Source organism: Mastigoproctus giganteus, chromosome 9, assembly GCF_048544385.1.
Source record: "Mastigoproctus giganteus isolate SK-2022 chromosome 9, ASM4854438v1, whole genome shotgun sequence".
NCBI lineage: Eukaryota > Metazoa > Arthropoda > Arachnida > Uropygi > Thelyphonidae > Mastigoproctus > Mastigoproctus giganteus.
In genome coordinates this window covers 88,164,338-88,182,746 of record NC_143583.1, presented here as the reverse complement: position 1 = coordinate 88,182,746, position 18,409 = coordinate 88,164,338, and the positions used below count along the sequence as shown (strand labels likewise).

Below are 18,409 nucleotides of genomic sequence, written 5' to 3'. Positions count from 1 at the left end.
CATCTGTTATCTCATCTGTCTGCAATTATTTGCTTTGGTTCTAGAGGTGCACATTGACAGTTAGTCATTTTCTTTTGCTTGCAGGCATTAATTTTTTTCTGAACATCTGTGATATCTGTACACATCATAGGTCTGCTATACTCTGTGATATTGCTCCCACATCTGGGGTGGTGCCCACACAATCGTTCTCTCTTAAACTCCTAGATTATATCCAGGAGAGAGCAGTCAGGTTAGTTGAATGATTCTTCTCTTACAGACTTTCTCCTCTCCCTCTTGTATATTCACTTTCTGATGCATGATTTGTCAGTTATTTATTTTCATGGCCACTGTTATTCCAGATTTGAATTCATAATTCCTCCATTTTTGCAGACTTGCTGAACTAACTTTTTTCTTCATTTATCTCTTCTACTTCAGTTCTTCAGAAATAGTACTAGAATACTGTAGGCCCTGGTAACCTTTTGTGTTTGGTGATACAAAAAAAAAATAATAAATAAATAATAAAATAAAACCACTTACAATAAATAAATAAAAATAATACTTTGGTCATACAATAGTATTAGTAGCTGGTCCAAAAGAATAGATAAAATAACTACAAATTTTAAATGGTCACCTAACAATTATGCTGTGCAATAAGCAAATGTATAAATACATAGTATTGGCAAATGGCAAAGGATTAACTCTAGCCTTGTGTGCAGAACCACCTCATTCCTGTTACAGTGATGGTAAAGGTAAAAACAAAACCCCACTGCAGGATGGAAGCCTCTTCAACAATTCACGCTGAGGGAAATGGACCATAATCTGCCATGCTGGTCCAGTGCGGATTGGCAGATCGACCATATTTAGCAGTCAGGGGCTTGAACCCCGGTCAATTCAAAGAGTGTGTGCTACTGCGCTCCCACTCCTGACCACTCGACTGTGGACCCGCCCTTTACAGTGATGAGATTACTCCAAATTTCTTTGTTAGGGAGTGGGGAGGAAAGTATGTTCTTGTGAAACAGCTTTATCTGATCATTGTGTTTATTTCTCCTGATATTTCTTGTTTTTTTTGCAGTGTAAAAAGGCTTCATTATCTAGTAGTTTGTAGAATGTTAGTGATAGTAATGTACTCTGCCATATTGTGTTAGAAGCATGATGTTTGTGAATGGATTATTTTGTGTGATATGAAAATCCTTGTAGAGGAAAACATTATATTGTAACATCAATAGTAGCATGGCTTTCTTGGTTAGTTGAAGATAGAATTCTTGGTTAGTTGAAGATCAAACAATTCCATTATCTATTTCAATATAATAATGTTCCTGCTAGAAAGTGGATATATATCTGTATGGTTTGATAATGGTCTCTACGGTGGGGGATGAATGTAATGCCTTTCTTAGAGCCACTCTGAATTTAAATACTTTGTAAGCAGTTGACAATATACCTGGATTGGTTGTGATTTCTTTATAAACTTCACTAATGTATGAGGAATGGCAGGTTATTTTCACTGTGGTTTGTTGCAGATTAGCGGAAGCTGCATTTTTAGCGTTCATGCTTTAAATATTGTGCAGTGGATGTATACTACACTAAATAAACTCTAAAGTCTGTGCATTTTGCCTTGATATTCCAGTACTTGGATAACATGGTGCAATTGGTATTCTGAAAATTCCTTTTTAATTCTTGTAACATTACTAAGATATTCAACTATCATAAATTTTATTTATTTTTTTAAAAAATATTATTTTTGAAAACCCCCAAACTCATGATATAAAGTATTTATGCTAAGTTGGGTTTTTTATAGAACAGGAAAAATGATGAAGCATCATATGAAAAAATGCTGAAACTACGAAGGGATCTAAGTAGAGCAGTGTGAGTAACTTATTTCTGTAAAATATCATTATACCGATCAGAATCAATATTCTGATTTTGTTAAACCTTTTTACTACTTTGAAATGATAATAAACATATAATTTGCTGTAGTTCATGGTAATCAGGTAATTTTTTATTTGCACAATGCAAATCGTGCAAATAAGAAATTAATGAAATTACAAAATATAGAAAACCACATGCTAAACAGTAGAGTTATTTCTTGATATACGTGTTTTCAGTTTATTGCAGCCAAACAACACAGGATGATTAGAAATTGTTGCTGTCAATTTGGGAAGATAATTTTCATTAAAATTAAAGTATCATTGGATTAATATTAAAAAATGTAAAATTATAATTCAATATCAGGGAGTTGAAGAATGTGCTGTTAAATACAGGACAAGCTAATACTAGGGAAAAAGCATACTACATTGCAGTTTAATAACTAGACTTAATAGTTATCAGTTAAGTGCTTTAATATGTTAACCATATACACATATCCGAAGTTTGCCAGGGTTAATTTAAATCAAAAAATTTCAGGCATAAAACAACTAACACTGGCCACATCGCGTAATATTGTTAAGCTTGCCTTAAAATCTCGATATTCGAATAAACAAAAATACCTTTCCCAGGTTAGGAAGCTTCGCGATAAATTAAAAAAATTATCTACATCCGAACGATTGGTCTGTATTGAAGATCTCCATAGATTTGTGACAGAAAGCACAGGCCTCAGAAATAAAAAACAGACACGTTAATAAGTTGCAAACATTATCGGATAGGTCAAGACACGTTCATGCGAATTCGAACACATTGTCGCCGGCTTGCGACCAAGTTCATACGAGTTGGGTGACATTCCCCCCACAGACACACAACGTACTACCACAGAATATGTCAGCTAATTCACGAACACCCCCTCACCCAGTATCCAACAAACCGACATATCAACAAGTTACAAATCTTTCCTCATGTATGCTATCGCAGGACCAGATTTCACTTTTATCCAAAGGACTAAATTATAATTTACCACCTTGAAAACTACCTAAAAAACAATGCGTAATTGATATTGAATTTGGTCTTCGTAATGTTCCACAAAAAGATTTATTTATTCAACAAGTTAACCAAGTAGTGAATAACATAAAAGAAACACGACCTAAATTGAATACACATGACAGTTCAGCTTTGCGAGAACTTCGGGGAAATAAGGACATTATTATACAGAGGGCAGATAAAGGAGACACAGTGGTAATACTAGATAAACTTGATTATATTAATCAGACTCAGTTGTTTCAGATACCTCCACTTATCTTGAAGTAGACCCAGCACTGTTTACCAATTTGGTCAATCAATACAATAAAACGTTAACCACATATCGACAAAACGACTACATTACTATGGTTCAGTTAAAGGAATTGAAGGCCAGAACATACAATATTCCTGCACTTTTCGGTCAGGTAAAATTACACAAGACTGGATTTCCTATTCGACCTATTGTTTCCTACAGGAACTCGGCATTTTCATCTTTAGACAGGTAATACAATTTGGGATTAAGAACTATGATACATTATTTAATAATCTTAAAGACTGTAGACTTGGCGACAATGACAATTTATTCTCACTAGATGTTGCCTCGTTATATACTAATGTAAACGTTGAATACACATTAGATATTATTTGGGATATGTTAAATAAAAACTCAACACCGATTAATTATACGAAGCTACCTATTAAGGAAATTTTTCACTTAATTAAACTGTTAGTTGAGGCCAACTACATCACCTTTTGAGACAAGGTGTACAAACAAATTTTTGGTTTACCAATGGGTTTGAGCTTGTGCGGCTTAATGTCAGAGATCTATCTCTCAGCGATTGAGCATATACATCTGACACCTTTTCGACACCGTATCACATACTATGGGAGGTATTTAGACAATGTTCTAGTTATTACTTATAGTAGTACTATCCAAGACATTTTACATTCGTTTAATAATATTCATTCTAAACTCAAATTTACATTGGAAAGGGAGAATACGGATACAAAGTCATTAAACTTTCTAAATTTCACGCTTACCTGGGACTTGAATAAAATCCAATTTAGCATCTATCAAAAACCTACAAAACACCGGTATGCTTCTACATTATAATAGCTATCACCCGTTCACCTACAAAAGATCAATTATCTTTAATCAATTTCTAAATGCCTATAAATATTCAATGACAGAATCTGCTTTAGACTCAGAAATACAAATATTAACTAGCAGGTTCTTAAACAGGGGTTATTCCATTGCCACAATAAACCGAATTAGGGTACAGGCTAAGGATAGGATACAAAATACTACATCAACCAACAATAGTAATATCAAAAAATACTTTATATCTGTCCCATATGTTGAACAGTGGCACAAACAGCTTAATAGATTCTTTAAAGATACCGAATTTAAAATTGTGGCCAGGCCAATAAGGAAGTTACACACTATACTGAACAATCGCTCAGTTCTTTCCGCGTTCGCAACACAAATTAATGATCTGGTATACAACATTTCTTGCGGTGGTTGCGACTCTTCTTACCAAGGTTCAACGCAATTTTCTCTTAATATTCATATAAACCAACACGAAGCCTCAGTTTGTGCTTCTCATTCAGCAGCATCAGAATTAGCCTTTCATGCCATTAACGAAAAACATACTTTTTTATTTAATGAGGCCAAAATACTTAATGTTCAATGTAATTATACGCGACTATTAATTGCAGAAACCGTAGAAATAAAATTACACGAGAATTCTGTTAATGTTCGGCGGCCATATTCGATCTCCGATGCGTGGACCGTTACGCACATGCGCGAAGACAAATAATCACTATTTAAGTTTCAGGTTCAAGCCTATTCGGTAATTTTCATTCCTGTGATCACGACATATGGTCGAAAAGCATTGTCAGCTTCAGGAAAGAAAATCGTTTTGAATATTTTTGTTAGATTCTTTTTAATTGCATTAAATTGATTTTTAATTGTTTTAAATTGATTTGAATTGTGTTAGATTGGTTTTTAATTATTTATATTTTACTCTAATGTAAGTTGTCGATTTTTTCGTTTTAATTTCTGGGGAGTATCATACGGAAGTGTTCTACGTACTATACAAAGGGTACTAGGAAAGTTTTGCAATACAGCTTTGTTTATTTAATTTTTTCAAAGTAATTTCCTCTACATTCAATACACCTCTCCATCCTCCGAAACCAATCTTTAAACCAGTTCTGCCAAGTTTCACTAGGGAGTAAAGCACACTCGTTGTCCCAAGCCCGTAGAAGGTCCTCATCACTGGAAAACCGCCTCCCTTTTAGCTTCATTTTCACATGCGGGAACAGTGCAAAGTCGCAGGGAGCAAGGTCTGGACTGTAGGGAGGGTGCTCGAGAAGTTTCAGTCCTGTCGTGGTCAAATATTCGGTGCAGGCTTTGGCGCAGTGAGCTGGAGCATTTTCGTGATGGAGGTACCAGGTGTCCATTCTTGACTTTGGCCGCAGGTTCTTCATAGATCCAATGACTTTAGGCAGGCATTGTTCAGTATACCACTTAGCTGTGACTGTCTTCTGCGTGTCCAAAACGACACGTTACACATTTCGACTCGATTTGAAAAATACAGCTATCATTTTCTTCTTTACAGATCGGGATTTTCTGACAATTACTGGTGTGTCGTCATCATCAAAGACCCAAACTTTGTTTTGAGCCTTGGTCGGCAGATCGTAATAGTACAGCCAAGTCTCGTCACCTGTCACGATGTTGTTCACATACTGAGATTGTCCCTTATCAAACTTTTTTAACATCTCCCGGCACCAAGTCACACGTCATGTCATCTGCTCTTCAGTCAGTTGATGCGGCACCCAGAGAGAACAAAGTTTCTTCACATGCAAATGATCTTGCAGAATCGAACAAATTGCTGGTGCATTTAGGCCCAAAGTATCCTCTATCTGTTGGTAGGTCACTCGCCTGTTTTCGTCAAGCATTTTCCTCACAGCAGTAACGTTTTCCTCCGTAACTGACATTCGTGGGCTTCCTGGCCTCTCAGAATCCTCCAGAGTGAAATTTCCCCTTTGGAATTCTCTATACCACCTGAATATCATTGTACGATGTGGACAATCATCATCTAGTGCAAGAGTCATTTCTTCTAAGCACTAGTCTATGGTTAAACCACGCACGAAATTATACCGCAAAACTGTCCTTATCTCATTTCGTGACCACGATGCCATCGCAAGCACTTTACACTCTCACTACTAATGAATAACTGAGCCCATCGACTTGGCGCGGCGGCTACTATGCACGTATGAACATGTCTCAACGTGCAGCAAGCAGCTTCCTGTGATTCATTGTTGCGTCATATTGCAAAACTTTCCTAGTACCCTTTGTATTGAGGTGAACTCCTCTTATTATTTTACAAATATTAATATCAACATAGAACATATTGAGTATTACAACTCTGATTCATACTATCTAACTATTTAACAAATACATAGCATAAAATTAGGAATTGTACATAAATTTCATTACACATAATGCATACATTTCAAAATTAAAGAAATGGATATTTTAATCATCATCACTGTCTTCAGAAAATATATTTCGTAGGTATTCTTTATTTACGAGTGGCCGGATGTTGTTATCACTTGAAATCTCTTCAGCATCATTTGTATAATTCTCGCTGGGTACTTCAGCTGGTTTTCTTATCAAAAAGTCGATAATAAGACCTTGATTACTATACTGCAATTTTTATTAAGTTCATAATATGGAGCTAAACAACTGTCCAATTGTCTTTTGAATTTTTCTGAGCACTCTGTTGAGGGATCATTATCAGTAAAATAACTTCCTAACTTTTGTGCCAAATTTAATCCTTCTGCTGATTTCTTTAGACTGAACTCTTTAACAGACTCAGCACAATCAGAATCTTCAGTAGAACTTTCCTCACCATTTGTATTTGGTTTGCCGTCTTCTATTAATTGAATCAATCCCTCCTCATTTAAATCTGTTTCTTCATCAATTAATTCATGAATTTCATTTTCCACCATATCGGAAAATCTCTCGCAACCACAGATGCGTGCCAGGTTTGTTATACGACTTAGTTCAGCATCCAAGGAGGTATAAAATTTTGATTAAGGACGACACCAGGCCATATTTTTTTCCAGCAACCTTTCAGTGTAGAGGGTTTTAACTCCTTTACACATAGAGAAATAATTTTTACATAATTAAATATTGAAAACTCTTTCCACACTTGAGGCAGTGTCATGTTTGGATTAGACTCCATTTTTTCCAAAATTAATTTGAATGTTTGACGAATATAATACGCTTTAAATGTTGAAATTATCCCTTGATCAAGGGGTTGAATAAATGACATTGTATTAGGCGGCAAATAAATTATTTTAATATTCGGATGGGTTACATTTTTTGAGTGCTCTGGCGCGTTATCTAAAATTAGTAAAATTTTAAAGTTGATATTCTTTTTCTTTGTGTATCTTTCTATATCAGACACAAAACAGTTAAAAAACCAATTTTCAAATATGCTAGCTGTAAGCCATGCCTTTTTGTTGGCTCTCCAATAAACAGGGAGGGTGGACTTGTCAATTGCTTTCATAGCACGAGGATTTAAAGATCGGTTAATTAACATTGGTTTTGTCATGTAATCACATGACGCATTACTACAAAACAGTAGAGTAATTCTGTCTTTAGAAACTTTGAATCCAGGAGCTGTTTTTTAATTTTTTGAGCTATAAGTGCGTTTTGGCATTTTTTTCCAGTTTAACCCAAATTCGTCTGCATTGAATACCTGGTCTGCACTATATCCACCTTCTTCAATGATTTTTAAAAGTTCTTCTGGGAATTTTCAGGCGGCTTCTACGTCTACTGATGCTGATTCTCCTTGGAGCTGAAGGTTATGCAAAGAAAGTTGCTTTTTAAAATTTTCAAACCAGCCCTTACTGGCACAAAATTCATGCTGAGAGCTTTCTTCTGAAAAATCTTGTTCAAGTTCTTTTAAATATTGATAAATTTTGAGGGCTTTTTGTTTAATAAGGTTTCCACTCAAAGGAATTTTCTTGTGAGTGCAGTCTTCAATCCAAACCATTAGAGATTTGTCCATTTTTTACATTAAAATATTGCATACATGAGCTTTGCACTTATAGTTGACCCAGCAATAACACTATCTCTGATTTTCTGCTCATTTTGTTTGATTGTACGAATTTTTGATTCATTTAAATTCAAAATCCTTGCAACAACTTGTTTTTCTCCATTTTTCAACCGATCCAAAATTTTAATTTTTTTCTTTGAGAGAAATGAATTTTCTTTTCAATGTTGGTTTTTTTCCTTCTTTTGCAGTTTTGGTGGCCATTACTATAAGAAATAAATTTTTTATTTGCCAAGGGGTATTACCCGAATAAATTAACTATTTATAACTACTTGCGCAACAATTAACTCTTTATAGGGTAAAAAATTGGCACTGCACAAAAAAATATGTATGTATGTATGTACTTGCGTGTTTCCCCTTATATAAATTCAGTTCTGACAACTACACCCATTTCAAATTTAACGAACATAAAGTTTGATTTTTAAGTCGCGTGGTAAAAATGTGAAAAGAAGCGATACAACAATTCATAGATCACGTTATATCGAAATCACAACCATGTCACACAAGGGTAGCCACAATTTATGAACCGCGTTGTATAGGTACTGCGTTATATGAGGGTTACCTGTAAATATAATAACTAAAAAATCGAGATGTTTTCAGCAGGAGCTATGTAACCTTCTTCTGTTGATAAAATTTCAATTTTAAAAAATTGAACATCGAAATTAAAGTTAGGATGGAAAAACTGAAACCATTAACAATTTGTAAATATGTATTATTTCTACCCATATTCAGAGGTCACTGTGAAGTGTTAAGAATGATGGAATTTCTCAACAAAGGGATCACATGCATAGAAAATGACCTTTAACTGGTGGCCAGAGGAACTTCCAGAAGCTGTCTCCTCTTGCATTTAAGCAAGCTCACCATCTGGGAGGCAGTGATGTTAGAACTGGTTGTTGTTGTAGTGGTCTAAGAGGCCAAAGCATCACCTGCATTTAATGAACAAGTAACATGCATGCATACCTTGACTACAGGAACTCCCCGACTAATGTAATACCCAACTTATGCAAATTCGAATTTACATCAGTTTTTGCCAGCCGGTGCAAACTGAAAAATATGTGGAAACATGTTTTGCATCTGTAGGGATAAATTGAAGTATTGTGAAAATATCATAATGTGAACCCAATACACATTGGGGTTTTTGTTTTTTTTTTTGTAATTCATTCGAAGTCCTTGGAAGTTGAAAATTTCGCTATATCACTAAGCTATTCATCTGTCTAAAAGGTCATTTTTATAAAGGAAATTGCACTACGCTTTTATCGTTATCATATGTTCCGTTATAAGAATCTATTTTGAACGCCTTTGTAATATTTTTCTAAAACACATTTCTGGTGGCCACAACCATAAAACAATAAAAACAATTTGCACTTTCCGGTTTATTGGGCTTTTCTGTTGGTGCATCTAATTATAAACGGGTAGTAAAACGATCTTATTGAATTTGCGATAATACCGATAACTGGAATTCTGTAGTTTTTATGTTACAGTAGTATGGTGAAATTGAGTTCCCCTTCACTGAAATCTTCAATAATATAAAAAACATAAATAAATTTTCAGAATCTTCTCTTCATTCCTATTTACTTTTTACAATGATGAAGGGGAAAGTGACCAACAGAAAGTGAAAATGGTGGCAGTGTTAGGAAACGAAACAAAATTGAGTTAGAAATGAAGATGAAAATGATTAAGAAGCAAGACAAAGTTTGTCATCTGTTGCATGGGAATTAGGTCTCACTGCTTCAACAGAGAATACTGTTTTAAAGGACAGTGCACGTATAAAAGAACATGTCAAAGGATCAACGCACTTAAGATCAACAGTGATCACAAAACAGCATTCAGGTGCTATATCGAAGATGGAAGAGCTATTAATAATATGGATGGAAAATCAGATTCAGAAGCGAGTGCCTCCAAGTCTAATGACCATCCAAGCAAAAGCAACAAGTATTTATGAAGATATTAAGGATAAGTTCAGCAAACCTCAAGCCAAGTTCGTGGCAAGCAACGGATAGTTTAATAGGTTCTATCGCTCTGGTTCTAACAATGCTGAAATATGTGGCGAAGTTCGACCGGCTAGCCGAGTGGGTAAAGTACCTGCCCGGCAACCCAAAGGTCGCGGGTTTGATTCCCGACTCGGGCTTGGATCAAAGTACTGCAAAAACCTTGGGAGGTGCAATATGGCCACAGAAGCCGATGCGCCAACAACTACCAAATCAAATCAAATCAAATGTGGCGAAGTTGCCAGTGCCGATTTTGCAGCTGCAGAGAAATTTTGTGATGTGTTGGAAAAAATTATTGACGAAGGCGGCTATTCAATGCAGCAAATTTTTAACGTTGATGAGACTGCTCTGTATTGAAAAAAATGCTGGATCGAACATACATTGCCCAAGAGGAAAAGACAATGCGCCAGGTTTTCGAGGCTTCAAAAGATAATGCCACGCTCTTGCTTGGGGCTGATGCAATGGGAGATTACAGATTAAAACCACTGCTTATGTACCATTCTGGAAATCCTCGTGCATTCAAGGGCATCAATAAAGCCAACCTACCCATGCATTTCTGATCAAACCAGAGAGCACGGATAACAATATCTCTCTTTGAGGATTGATTTAATTGCTGCTTCATTCCTGAGGTGGAAAAATATTGTAAAGACAATGACGTTCCTTCCATGATTTTTCTTCTATTAGATAATGCTTCTGGACATCCTATGCATCTAGATGATTTCAATTTTAACGTGAGAGTCGTATTTCTACTGTCAAACATGACTTCACTCATCCAACCTATGTATCAGGGTATTATTTCGAATTTAAGAGCAAATGTTGTGCGTAAATAGTATGCTTTGACAGTGAGAAAAATTTTTCGTTAAGAGACTTTTGGAAATCTTACAATATTTACCACACCATCTTAAACATTAATAAGACTTGGGCGGAAATTATTAAAAGTTGTTTAAATGGTGCATGGAAGAAAATATGCCCATGGCACGTAAAAGGCTTTTAAGGATTTGAAAAAGACGAATCATATGAAGAGGTTACAGATAAGATTGTAAAGGTTGCAGAGCTACTTCAGCTAGAGGTTGATGCCAAAGACGTGGAGGAGTTAATAGAGGAAGAAGAGAAGGAATTATCTAACAAAGAACTTATTGACTTGCAGGCAGCGATAGTGAAAGAAGAAAATGCTGACGAAGCTCAAGATGAACCAAATGAGGAGACGAGATGCTTCATCACCAGAGAGATGGCAATGGCGATGTTTGAGAAGATGGATTTTGACAGTGAACGATTCTTAAAAGTTAACAGAGGGGCGAATAATATGCTTACTTGCTACAAAGAAATCTACAATTACATGTTCATCGAACATTTCTTTTTTGATACAATCAATTCAGCGAGCACGGTTGCATGTGCTGCACAAGCATTTAGGGAAATTCCGACTTACATCGAGTTCAGCACAACACAACCCTTACATAATTCGGGGAGTGACTGTATTCTTTAAAGTCCTGCCCTATGAATTCTGCCGGATTGAGTTCCTATAGGTGCCCAAGTTGATAAAATCATTAACCGGCTGAGATATGTCAATGATATTTTTGTTGTCTGGGACAGATAACAGATCACTGGAATTCTAAAACTATTTTAATAATATCTTGCAAAATCAGATTTTCTGTGTGTGTGGGTGGGGGGGGGGGGACAACCAGTAGAACTCTTTGTTTTCAGAAAACCCGCTGATACATTGTCAATAACCATAACTCCAACCATTCTATCACACAAAAACAGGTATGATTAGGAGCCCTCAGAATTCGTTTCCCTGACAACCTTAAGCAAGAACTCTAACTCATCATGTTCATTTTCAGAAGGAATCGACAATTGCAGAGATTGGAGTGGACTGTATAATCAGAAATTCTCTTCCTCCCCCCCCCCCAACACAGATGAACTCCAATTTTATTCCCCTTGCACCTTGGCCTTGATGAAACAGTTAACACGCTAGCTAAGAAATACAGCAAGCCCTCGTTTTAATATGTGTCGCTTTACGCTGAGTTGCTATAACGCTGTTCTTATATTATAACCTGTATCTGACTATAACGCTCTTTTACAGATTGCATTTTTGGCATATTTAACGAAAACTTTTCGTCTGATGGAGTCGATAGCTTGAAAATGAATAGCAAAACAGCATCAAAACGTTTCCCACGCCGACTTGAGAAATTTTCTCGCACGCTAATTTAATTGCAGTACAGTGACTTGTTACGTATTCCAAGATCAACATTTTAAAAAATTATCAAGTATATTGCTTGTAATATTTGCATTATATGCATTTATCCGAATTTTAGTCATCACTCAGTACAGTATTAGACATTGTGCGTAATGGACAGTTTATTCGAGCGTTGTATCATAATTAATGCAATCAATGCAGTTACATTTTTGAAGAGTTAATTAATAATGGTGGATAAGAATGAAAAAGCAATGTCGTCTAGACTCAGTAAGAAAAAGACTGAATTTGAAAATTAAATTAGTCGTTTCGAAGCAAATCGATTCCGGTCAGTGACAAGCAGATGTGTGCCATAATCTAGGACTGATAAGTTTAACTGTAAGAACAATTATAAAAAAATAAAGAATTAATTTTAGCAGCAGGAAAGACGCTGTTCCACTGCAAGAAACTAGGACTAGGCCGGCTATCAGGATTGAAATGGAGAGACTTTTAACTAATTTTATTGAAGATAATATCTAATGTAGAATTGAGTTAAGTTAAATATTATCAAAAAAAAAAAGTGAGAGAGAGAGAGAGAGCGAGAGAGATTAGCCTATTACAATCTGAAGAAAACTCACCTAAAAAAAAAAAAAAAAAATGTAGAACCATTTAAAACTAGTAAGGGCTGGTTGAATAAATTTAAAATCCAGGGAGAAGCCGCAATTGCAGATCAAGGACTTGAAACCTTCAAAAAAAGAACTTGTTAAAATTATTGAAGAGGGGTATTGTGTGTTATACTTCTCAACAAGTTTTTAACATAGATGAAGCAGGACTTTTTTGGAAACGAATGCCTAAAAAAAGTTTCATATTGAAAGAAGAAGAAAACATGCCAGGTTTCAAAGCGGTGAAGGATCGGGTGACTTTATTGTTGGGTGGTATCGCTGTGGGGGATTTTAAATTAAAACACCTTTTAGTTTAACAGGAAGAGGGCCAAAGTACAACCCAAAATCAACATATTTTTTATGATTAAATTCATCAATTAAATTAAATCAATTAAAATCAATTTAGATCAATTAAATTCATGATTTTAATTGGAATTTTAAGTTTAATTTTGATACGTAAGTAGTTACCACATAATTATATACATATACAATGCAGAATATTTTATATGTACAAATATTTGAATATTAAATATTTCGACCGACATTTGTGCATCTTTTCACTACCGTTTATTATTGATTAGGAAATATCCTATTGCGCCGACCGCAACTCACAAATACATATGTTACCTTATGGGAATGCGGCGCATACTTAGCGCGGATTCACTTAGCGCTCTGTTTTTCTGGAACGAATTATCAGCGTTAAGCGGGAGTCACCTGTACAGTGTAAAGGTAGAGTTCATTAGCAATAAAGATCTGAAACAAATTCTCTGCTTCTCTTTCCCTCCACAAGAGAGATGTCTACACACCAGGTTATCAGTGTGGTAGATACTACATAGGACAAACCTTCTGCCAGTTCCACTCAAGCACAGATGAGCGTATCAGCAACATCAGCAACATCACTCCTACAAAGTGATATTGCTCATCACATAACAGAGAATTATAAAGTATTTTACTATAAATATATCCCACCATCATAATAGAAGGGATTTCTTTAAAGCATATCATATACAGACAGAATACCATAACATCTTCAGCAGAAATAAAGCAGAGGATCACCCTCTTCCAGAACAGGAACCCCATCATTCAAGAAAGAACTTTTGGAACAATAATGGTTCAACCACAACCATGCATGCTGCTGGCACGATCAGTGTGGGTAATGCTTCAGCCTTTCAGACTACTGCAGTGACAACCACTTCTGACACTACTGCCTTATAGATGGTCAGCTCACTTGGCCTCCAAAAGTAGATAACTCCTGGGTGCTTCTCCAGCCACCATTAAAGGTCTCCTTCTGTGTATGTGATCATTATGTTGGAGAATTCTATCATTTCTGCACTTCATATTGAACTTTGTATTTGGTTGGAAGTAACATATTTCCAAATCGTGTTGATTTTTTTCACAAATTTTTCCATATCATTGTTTAATTTAGATAGATGTTGACTAGCTTAAAACTGATGTTTTATCAACAGCAGGGAGAATTGGTCCTCAAAATGTGGTTTTGTTCTGTTATAATGACAAATTAAGTAAAGTTTAATGATATACCATTGAAACAAAGTATAATGTGTTTTCTTGGTATAAAATTATACAGTTGTAGCTCTCTATAGCAACCTCCCAGGGGAATGGAAAAATGGTTATTATGTCAACAGTTCATAAAATCAATAAAAGAACAAAGAAAACTTTGAACCTTTAATGTAATTCTACTATTATAGCATAGTGTTAACGTAATTCACAATATCTAGTACTAAACAAGAAAATGAAGGTGTACATTAATTACCATATATAGTGACACATATGTATATCTGTGGAATTTGTTTCAGACTTTAAAATAATCTGTTAAAATGTACTCTTTCAGTGGCAAAGCATGATTTTAAAGAGAATTATGAAGGCTCATGATAGCATATGATTCACTTTCATAGTTAGACTGTGCTTGAAAAAAAAACAGCATAAATATTTTAATCCTTGATCAGCATCCTTCAACGAAACTTCTTTCTCAACCACAGTAGGTTCCTGCTCTTATCTACATGTGCCCTGAAACATGTAATGTCCTCTTCAGCATAGTCTTCAAAATACATTCCCCTCTAAATGTAGGTTATGGTGTACATCCTCAAAAATTTGTTCACTGTTATTGGAGTGTTCTTCATGATTAATTGACAAGGAAGCATGCAAACCTTCATTTGATGCATCATTCACAGTGACAGACCTAACTAACATCTTTGAAACAGTTGGAAATGACTTTTTCATCACTGTGGATTCTGGAGGAGTGGAGAAGTGCCAACATATTGCCAATACATAAAGGCAGTTCTAAGTGTGAAATCAGTAACTATAGACCAGTTCGTCTGACTCCAGTGGTAGAAAAATCATGAAGGCAATGATTAAGAGTGCAATCTAATGATATTTAGATAGAAGTGGCATTCTGAAGGATGTGGTTTTGTTAAGGGAAAATCATGTTTAACTAAAATCTAAACCTTCCAAACACTTTCTAGTTCATTTCACAAATATACGTGGTCTCAGTTTTAATCTCAACGATGTCCATTTCCACTTGCAGTCTACCAAAACCCAGGTACTTTTTCTGACAGAATCTCAGTTATCGGTTGATTCAACTACTGCTCATCTCACTTGCCCAAATTATTCGCTGTATGATTCCTTTCGCCTCAAAGGTGGTACTTGTGCATATGTCCGTTCCGATATTCCCTGTCAGAGACTTGGTAATTTGGAATCTCCTCTTTTTGATCTTATCTGGCTTAAAATCTCTCTACCCGATTCCGTCAAATTCATCTGTTGTCTCTACCATTCTCACAACTACACTAATCACTTGGAGCTCTTTGCAACTTGACTTTCTCCAGTCCAACTTTCCTGTCAGTGAGGTAATTTTCCTTGGTGAATTTAATGTTCACAACTCCAGCTGGCTTCCGTTTTCTAGCCACACCGACCCAGCTGGTTGAGATGTTCAGGCTTTTGCAATTACTAATGCCCTCGCACAGATTTTTCATTTACTTACCAGAATACCAGACAATCCTAACCATACAGCCAACATGCTTGATCTTTTTCTCACAAACAATCCTTCCGAGTACACGGTCGAAGGACCACTCACCGAGTACACGGTGAGTGGTCCTTCAGGCACCTCAGATCACAACTTGTTGATTGTCTCTTCCCCAATGGAGCCTTTATCTCATTGCTATTCCCAACCTCATGTTGTTTGGCATTACAAGAATGCAAAATGGATTGACCTGCAAGATTTCTTTTCCTTGGTTCGACTGTTTCAAAACTTCTGATGTCAACGTTTGCTCAGATGATGTAACTGAAATTATTCTTGCAGGAATGGAATCCTTTATCCGACACTCCACTTTAAAATCGTGTAATTTTTCTAAACCTTGGTTTTCCAATAAATGTGCTAAGGCTGTTCAAGAGAACAGTGCATATCATAATTGGCTTGTTTCCAAATCTTCAGTTTCATTTTCTGCCTACACAAAAGCTCGCAACAATTGTAAAGCAGTTATTAATCAGTCCAAACTAGATTTTGAACAGGCTAAGAGTAGAAAACTTTCTTCTTGCCCTAATGGTAGCTGAGCATTCTGGTCTCTTGCCAAAGCTATTGGCCGCAACTTTTGCCCATCTCTGCTCCCACCTCTGTCAAAACCAGTTGGTTCTGTTGTCACTTCAGCCAAGGATAAAGCTGACCTGCTGACATCCCATTTTTCTTCCAACTCATGTATTAATGATCTTGGTAAAACACCTCCCACCATTCCCAACACGCTCCATTCAATGCCTGCTGTGGTCTTCCGTCAAAAGGATGTCAGAAGGATTTTGATGAATCTTGATCCTAAGAAAGCTCAGGTCCTGATGGTATTTCTCCACTTGTTCTCAAAACCTATGCACCTGAACTTACTCCTATTCTTTGCCACCTTTTTTCACTTTCTTATTCCAAAGGTGTTTTTCCTTCTGCTTGGAAATTTGCTCATATCCAGCTATTTCCTAAAAAACTGTGACAAATCCCTCCCATCCAATTTTCGTCCCATTGCAATTACTTCTACTCTTTCTAAAGTAATGGAGAAATCAATTAACTGCCAACTGTTAAACTACCTAGAAACCTTTAATCTGATTAAAAATCATCAGTATGGATTCATTCAGTGTCGATCCACTGGTGATATTCTGGCTTATGTTGCCCATTTATGGACAAATTCAATGGAAAAGTGTGGTGAAACATAAACAGTTGCTCTTGGATCTCAAAGGCTTGTGATCATATTTGGCATAAAAGTCTTCTAAACAAGCTTCCATCTTACAGTTTGACAACTGTTTTTTTTAATTGGTTATTCAGTTTTCTCTCTGATTGTTCACTAAGGGTGATGATAGATGGCTATCTCTCTTCTAACTTCTCCACTAATGCTGGTGTACCCCAAGGTTCACTTCTTTTCCCCACTCTTTTCCTCTTGTATATTTAATGACCTTCTTCCATTGACTGGAAATCCTATCCATAGTTTTGCCGATGATAGCACATTGCATTCCACTTTCCATTTTGAGAATCCTTGCCCTGCTCAATCAGCTTCAACTTCTTGAATATCCACTACCAGATCCTTAAATGCCGATTACCTGGTAATTCTCCAGTGGGGCAAAAGCAACTTAGTTGATTTCAATCCTTCTAAAACTCAGTCTTGTCTTATATCTCACAAAAAGGATTCTTCTGCTGCTTTGCTTATCTTTGGTGACACTACGATTTCTAGGGAAGCTGATATATCTCTTTTGGTGATTAGGCTGACTTCTGTTCTCTCTTGTCACAAGCACATTACAAATATTGCTTCCTCTTCATCTAAAAAACGTGGTTTTCTCTTTTGCTCTTGGCATTACTTTTCTTCCAAACAGCTGTTCACTTTGTACAAATTGCAAATCGGCTCTACCATGGAATATTGTTCCCACATCTGGGGCGGTGCCCCCAAAACTTCTCTCAGGGTTCTAGATTCCATTCAGAAGAGGGCAGTTAGGTTAATTAATGACTCATCTCTAACAGAGTCTCTCCACTCGCTGTCTTATAGATGTACTGTTTCTGCTGCATGCCTTTTCTACAGATACTTCCATGGGCACTGTTCTTCTGAATGGGCTTCTTTAATTCTCGCTCTGTCTTTCAAAACAGTCCAAACACATGCTGCCACCAGCCAACATTTATTTACTGTCCAACTTCAAACTCACAGAACTTAACTTTTCGTCTTCCTCGTTTATTCATTCAACTGCCATTTTCCTGGAACAACCTTCCTTCATACGTATTTCTTGAAAATTGCAGTCTACGGAAGTTTAAGTCTTATGTCAGCAATTATCTTCTTTTGTCTTCTTAACCTCCAACCCGAGCACAGTACTAAGTAATTTAGGTTCTAATACCTCTCGTGTTTGGGGGTTTCATAAAAAAAAAAAATTGTTAATTTTTCTTCTTATTGTAGATGGAAAGTACTTGTAAAGATGTTGAAACTCTTACTATTCTATTAATAATAAAATTATTTCATTATATGGTGGAAGCATGACTCTCATTATATTTAGGTTATGACAGACAATTAAAATATATATACACATGCCGTAAATCCTCGATATAGTGGATTTCGGAAGAATAATATG

General features: G+C 36.0%; 1 protein-coding gene across 2 annotated transcripts in view; it reads left to right on the top strand.

Moving 5' to 3' along the window:
* E(Pc) (Enhancer of Polycomb) overlaps nt 1-18,409 on the top strand; it is a 378,489-nt gene that overhangs the window by 172,820 nt on the left and 187,260 nt on the right. For both annotated transcript variants that reach the window (XM_090381895.1, XM_090381894.1), the window contains exon 6: nt 1,775-1,842. In XM_090381895.1, the coding sequence (XP_090238021.1) occupies nt 1,775-1,842 (68 nt within the window). The remainder of the gene's footprint in view (nt 1-1,774; nt 1,843-18,409) is intronic.